Source organism: Rhodamnia argentea, chromosome 8 (genome assembly GCF_020921035.1).
Source record: "Rhodamnia argentea isolate NSW1041297 chromosome 8, ASM2092103v1, whole genome shotgun sequence".
Taxonomy (NCBI): domain Eukaryota; kingdom Viridiplantae; phylum Streptophyta; class Magnoliopsida; order Myrtales; family Myrtaceae; genus Rhodamnia; species Rhodamnia argentea.
In genome coordinates, this window is record NC_063157.1 from 13,910,165 (window position 1) to 13,917,228 (window position 7,064).

General features: G+C 43.7%; 1 protein-coding gene across 1 annotated transcript; it reads left to right on the top strand.

Annotated features, from left to right (window-relative positions):
* Positions 1-5,096: 5,096 nt before the first annotated feature.
* On the top strand, positions 5,097-6,392 carry LOC115752902 (uncharacterized protein At5g19025-like). Its single transcript, XM_030691316.2, has one exon. It carries the CDS (start codon positions 5,461-5,463, stop codon positions 6,157-6,159), a length of 699 nt encoding a protein of 232 aa, XP_030547176.1. The 5' UTR covers positions 5,097-5,460; the 3' UTR covers positions 6,160-6,392.
* The last annotated feature ends 672 nt before the right edge of the window (positions 6,393-7,064 follow it).

Sequence of the window (7,064 nt, forward strand, 5' to 3'; positions counted from 1 at the left end):
CTTCTTATTGACCTCAGAAAAAATCAAAAATCGAGTTCAATTTTGGGTGTTTCTTCACAATACCGAGAGTTGAATTCGCACAAAAAATACAAATTGAGTCTTTTTTTTGCAATTTTTACACATTTTGAGTCTATACATTCAATTACAGTTCTATCTAGCTTCAATTTGATCAATTACACCCCCAATTGTACGAATTGCACGAATTGGGCAAGAACTCCCAAAATTTTTTGCAATTTAGTCCCTAAGATTTCAAATTTCTGAAATTACTTTTAATTGAGGGACTTTCGTGGCAAAATTGAACTGTCCCCCTAGGTTTTCATACATTCCAAATCAATTGGCAAGGGTGTCTAGGTCCAATTTGATCAATTAGGCATCCAATTGAAGTTTTCCCCAATTTGGGATTTTAGAAAAATTTGGGGCTTTTGCAGAAATTGATAAGAAATTTTGGGCAAAAACACATTTCTATATAGAATTCAAGCCCCTAAGTCTAATTTTGAAGTTTAATTGCAAAAATTCCCCACCAATTTTGATTAATTTTGAAAATTCTAAGTCTGAATCGGTTCGGACCGGTTGGAACAGTGAACCGGTCCAGAGCAGTGCATCTTCTTTCCCGAGCTCGTGACAATCTACAGAATTGGAGGATGAACTTTGACGATCAAATTGGTCAATCAATTGGATATAATCGAATGAGCTTAGGGAGGCGTTTTGTCCGCCATGACCGGATGCGTTGATCGCCACCAATCTCGGGACTAATGGTTGCCGGAGCACGGCGGAACGGCCGGTCAAAGCTCCAACTATCCGGAAAGTCAACATTCTGAACAAATGGCCAAATTCGTGCACAATTCGCATCGCCGGAGTGTCAAACGAAGCTGGACGGAATCCTATTCCGTTCCGGACGCCGTCCAACCCATTTCCCACGCATGGGCACGTGCAAAGTGAGTCGGCGAGCTCTCGCCCGTGCGTGCCAATTTTCGAAAATGAGTATAAAAGGAACGAGAAGTTTCGCGAATCAAGAGAGGCTCATTGTGTTCGAGACCGACTCGGGAAGCTAGAGAGAGAGAGAGACAAAGCAAGAGAGAACTCGTTCTCCTGCTCGATCGGTCGAGAACTTGAGCTCGACCGTGAGAAGCTCATCCGGCCAATCCAAGGCAAACCAGAGGCTGCAACCACTTCCGGAAGCTCGCTTGAGGATCAAGGAAGTGAACGCCACCGATCTCGCCGTTAAAGATCGTCCGAATCGGTAAGTTGAGCTCTCAACCCTCTCACTGTGCATCCATGGCATCACACCCTCCCACGCTTGATTTCTTCAATTGATGTGTGCCTTTTGCTTGTGGAACTTCACTGACCACGATCGCATTCCATTTTCGCATTGATTTCACCCGTAAACCGCGAGTTGAACTTCCTACCTGATTCGGTCCGGCCGAGCACCGGCCGGGCATTCTTAGCCTACGCGAGCTCGGTCAAAGCTCGAGGTAAGTCTTCTGAACTCCATTAGATGCTCTTGTATGGAAGAATTGCTCTTATTTGCCTTGGATTTCCATGATTGAACTCTGCGATCTCGTTCTGTTCATAGTTCGTAGTTTCGAATCCCGTAGATAAAATTCTTTGATTTTTGAATATGTTGATCGGGAGGTCCGTACGAGTCGATCGGCGTTGGTTTGAGGTCATTCCGGCGAGATCTCACCGTTAGATCTCACTGGAGGAGCCTCGGCCGTCCATTCATTGTCGTCGCGAGGTAGACGATGAAGCCGAGGTGGCGTTGTCAAGAGGTCAAAGGATGATGTGTCAAGATCTGATTGGTCCAGCTCAGGCTGAGTCGGCTCGGCCGTTGGCGCAAGCAATCCGAGTCGGCCTTGATCCAACGGCTGAGGAAAATAGCTTAGTTTGATTTTCAGCCGTTAGATTAGAATTTTCGGATTTTAGATAATTAGTTTATTTGTTAGAAAATAGAAAATATGAAAAGCGATGCCGTTTAGGTTAAGTGTTGTGCAACGTCGTTCGGGGTGTAGTCAAATGCGTCGTCGTTTTTGGGCTTAGAAGGAATGAACGGCCCGGATCGAGTCTCAGGTTAGATCGTGGCCGTTCATGCATTTTTTTTTATGCGGCGTGGTTTAAGTCATGGGCGAACGAACGGCCCGGATTAGATCTAGGTTAGATCGCGGCCGTCCATTCGATTAATAAACGCGGCGTCGTTTTTGTGTGAGTAGACTGGAACGTCGTCGTTTTGAATAAGAAGGGGTCGACGGCTGAGATTCGGCTGAGATCAATTCCGGGATTGATCTCGACCGTCCACTTATTTTTAGTATATCCGAATAATAGAAAATAGTTTAGAAAATAAAAAAAAAAAACATATAATAAATACAAATGTCGCCGTTTAGTGTCGAGCGGCTTGCAAGCTGGTCCAGATCGGGTTGATCGGTCGTTGACCGGTTTGACCCGGTTCGAAAATATTAATAAAAATAAATAAATAACACATAAAAAATAAAAAAAATTCAATAAATTCATAGAAAATTCATAAAAATTCCCAGATTTACCCAAAAAATTTCTAAAAATATTTAGATCGATTCGGAACTCTTGTAGTCCGGATCGAAAAATTTTGAAGTTTTGAGGGTCGGTCTACACTGATCCAAAAAATTCCCGACTTTTGGAAAATAAATAAAAAATTCCCAAAAAATTAGAAAAATCCCAAAAATTCTGAAAAAATCACAAAAAATGGGAAATAGCCACATTCAACTGGCCCGACCCTATTTTGTGATTTTCGGGTCCCGAATCCCCAAAATGACCATTTTACCCCTCCGGGCCTTTTGCCCTAAAATTTTCCCGAACCATCCCGACACTCTATTTGATCTTTCCGTGGGACGATAGGGCCATATTAGATGTGTCGTGTCTTGATTGATTGATTGAATTAATTGAGATTACCTTGATTGCGCATTAAATTTCTAATTGTGATTGTTATGGTAGAAAATTCTCGTCCGCATGATACCTTAGATTGTTAGAATCTAGCTCACCCAAAATTTCGTCTGCATGAATTCTTAGGTTAGGAGATTACTCAACTTAGGTAACCAAAAGAGCGTCGATACAAATCTCGGCGTAACCAAGTTCCCGGACCCAAATCTCTGGTTTTCGTAGAATCGAACGGTTTCTCCCGACCGCTCAATAGGGTTCCCGATCATACCCTCCAAAAATTGATCGGTGGCGACTCCATATGCATGTACACTATACACATGTCACCCGACCATACTAAGGTCGATCCCGATATTTCTAAAAATCTTTCTTCACATCGCGATTCGAGTAATGAGTCCTTGGGAGGGACTCGCGCGCTGAAGATCCACCTCCAACCGGGTCGGAAGCGCGGCTCGTTAACTTTCGCACAACTTCGCCCGCTCTAGATCGAAGAGGAGGGTTGCGACAACTGTCTCCCAAGCCAAAAGCACAAATATCATCTAGCTACGATCTACTACGGAAAATAATTTGGAACAAGCACATTAATGTCCAAATCTTAGACAAAAAGATTGTATGGAAAAAGAAGTTATGAGCAAACAAAGAAGCATGAGTGGAGAAGCATGCTATTTTCCACGCAAACACAAATTCGGGATGCTTATCAAAGTGACGACAGGTTCAAATGAGCTATTCATAGTGAGAAGACAGTGATGAAAGGAAAGCTAGAAATGGTGATAGACTCAAAAGGCAACACAAAATGAGTCATCGAGCTCACCATTGAAGTTGATGAAATGTCTATGTGGGGACTCGCCCCGGCTCCTTTCGTTGGATTCCTTTGGAATTCAATCGGAAATGGCCGCAGAGTCGTGCAAGAGTCGAGACTCGGAAGAGCTGGGAAAAGATAATGTCCCTATTTAGGAAGGCTAGTGCCGAAGCTCGAAATTTGGTGGGTGAAGCTAGTTCAAAGCCACAACCCATGCCCGTGACAAGCTTCGCGGAACAGATAAGGGATTTGATAGCTTATTTCTCCTTGGTCCTTCTACCTGTGAAGAGGGATTTGAGAGAGAGAGAGAGAGCAGATTTTAATTCGTGGGATGGGATGGGCAAAGAAGAGACAGTCATTAGGAAGAGGCTGAGAGAGAAAAGGAGGGAAGTAGTAACGGACGCTAACAGAGACGGAGGATTTTGTGGGTTTTGAAATTTTGTCATGTGTGGGTCCTGCTTTGCCACGTGTCGATCTTCGAGTGGTCATCCTTAGAGATGTGATGGCGCTTCCAAAGCACCTAATATTTTCTACAAGGCTTAGAGGTTTCAATCATCCTACATTAAAATAATTTAAAAAAGTGAAAGTTCGTACGCCCCCAGTATTTAGGAAAATGAAGAATGTGTAATGTGAAAGTTAGCATTGATTTAGACCGATCTAAAGTAGAAAACAAGCTTCTACGTTCTCATCATAAATCTAAATAGTAGTCAAATATTCAAGAATTACGGAAAAATAAATAAATAAATATGTAAATTATTTGCATTTTTGAAAGTTTCAGATTTTTTTGGTTAAAATTTCCCAAATGCGAAAGCAGCATGATTTAAATTAATTTAAAAATAAAAGGCAAAAGTCAATCCAAATACCCGCAAGTCACGGCAAAAAGGCTCCTTTGCTGGTCAAAAACTTTCAAAAAAAAAAAAAGAACTTGCAATTTACCTTTGCCACTTAAACATACAGCTTAACCATCACGTACTTCGTCAAAAAAACAAAAAATGAAACATCACGTTCGCTGCTCCCACCAAAAAATAAAATTAAAAAATTATCACGTACACGTTGCGTGTCATGACTTTTGCTAATCGGCAAAAGGAGGCTTAACATCAAATATCAAATTAATACACATTCTCGAGTTGGATTGCCAGAATGATGTGAACTCTAAATTTAATGGCTTTTAATAGCGCAAAGTGGAGTGACCAATCAAAACTTTAAAAAATAAAAAATAAACATTTTCGTAACTTATGTAAATAAATAAAATCTAAACTTCCATTCTAACGTGGACTGGACGGACGAATCGAAAGGTGCCAGTGGACGCGGTCCACCAAATCATGCCCACGTCATTCACTCTTTTTCGTCAAGAGGCAGCCCCCACCGCACGTTTCCCACGATCGAAAACGACGCCGTTTCGTCTGTCTGGGAGCTCCTTTTCGCTCGCTCACCGGTTCATAAACCGGCCATTGACAGGAATCACACACACAGTGAGACGTTTGAATCAGTAGGCCTTGACCTTTCGTCTGTCCTCTCTGCCTCTGAACCATTCATGCCGGCCACCTTGATCTTCACACCCTCGCTCTTAGGCCATGTGCTGCATCAAATTGATCGCTCTTCTCTGATTCGTCGAGTTCTCAAGTTCGAGCCGCGAGGGTCGTGAAGTCGGCGATTGTTGCTCTCTTGATTCAATCCGAATTCGCCTCTCTTCGATTGGTGCCGCGTCGAAAATCCGATACTGTTTTTTTCTTGTCCTCTTTTGATTTGTGGTTGAAATGGTCGATTCTGATCGATCGGTCTCGGTCTGCAATCCCGTTGACCACTTGAGAGCCATGGCCGGCTCTTTCAATCCGGCCGATGCGGGCCCCAAGCCGAATCGGAGTCATCAACCCCACAGGAATCGGAAAGTACCCAGTTCCGTCAATTGCGCGAGAACTGGCGCCTGCGATGGGTCTCGAACCGCCGCGATGGATCTCGCCATCCTGGTCGCCGTCGTCGTGGCTTGTGGGTTTCTGCTGTTTCCTTACGTCGAGTTCGCGCGCCTCTGGTTAATCGGAGCCGGAGGGAAGATCGCGAGCGCGTTTGCCGACGAGCTTTCCGAGGCTCCGTGGATTTACGGGTCCATCGGACTGAGTCTGTCTTGTGCCGCGTTCGCTTGCTGGTTGCTTCTGATGTACTCGACCCGGAAATGCGGGAATCCCAAGTGTAAGGGCCTGAGAAAAGCGGCTGAATTCGATATTCAGCTGGAGACGGAGGAGTGCGTGAAGAGCAATCCGTCTTCCCTCATGAAAGGTGGATTCAGGAGGGGCATATTCGAATTGCCTCGGGATCACCACCGCGAGCTGGAGGCAGAGCTGAAGAAGATGGCGCCGCCCAACGGAAGGGCTGTTCTCATGTTCCGAGCGCGATGTGGGTGTGTCATCGGGAGATTGGTAGCTCCCGGACCGAAGAAGCAGCGGAAGATCAGGAAGTAGGAGTGCTGTCGTTGGTTACTTGATTAAAGAGGAGATATAATTGAATGCAGGGACTGGTTATCAGGCAGAGATGAGTTGCTCCTTTGTGGAGTCCTAAATAAAGCTCATTGCACTATGTTATTAGGATTACGTACAAATTATTCTGATTAGACGATATTACTGCTCGTTATATTGGTTTCGCTTACTACTTTTCAGTATTGATTTGGCACAAGCAAAAGATCAAACTTTGTACCATACTTTTTGCATCCTCCCCTCATCCTGCAAATGGTCAATTTCGTGTTGATCACGGATCATGGTGAAGTTGGAAATTCGTACTGCCTTGTGAGGGGTTAACCAGTCGCATACCACCAGTTTGGCTGCATATAGAGCTGGTATGTGATATGGAAAGTAGCTTTGTTCTTGGGCATCAATGGAAGGTTCTGTATCCCGATATCCGTCTTGCAAAATGGTTATTAGTTCATGGGAGTCTCAAGTATGAACTGATAGCTTGCGCTCTTGCTGAGCTAATGTACCTCAGGATCAACTAGATCTAACCCGGTAAACTGTGTAAACCCTATCAATGTTCATTTACAGTCTGGTTACGAAGATTCACTTAGGAAAGCATCAGATGAGAGACATGAGATTTACCATCTTGTGAAGATTGCTAACTTGAAGAGAGAACACTTCCTTAACAGTTCTATCTATTTGTTTAAGCATGAGTTATGGCGATGTTTGGAGGATATTCATGTTTTTTTAGCCAGAGTTTACGTACTCCTGGGGTTCATATATTTGTGACTAATTCAGTTCTCTTTCTCGAGATATTTGTAGCGGTGGGTTCATTAGCTGTCAGAATGTTTAGCTCTTGCCAGAATCATTTTGCTCAAGTAAAAGAAAACTTGTATCTCCAGATTCTATCAGACAGTAAG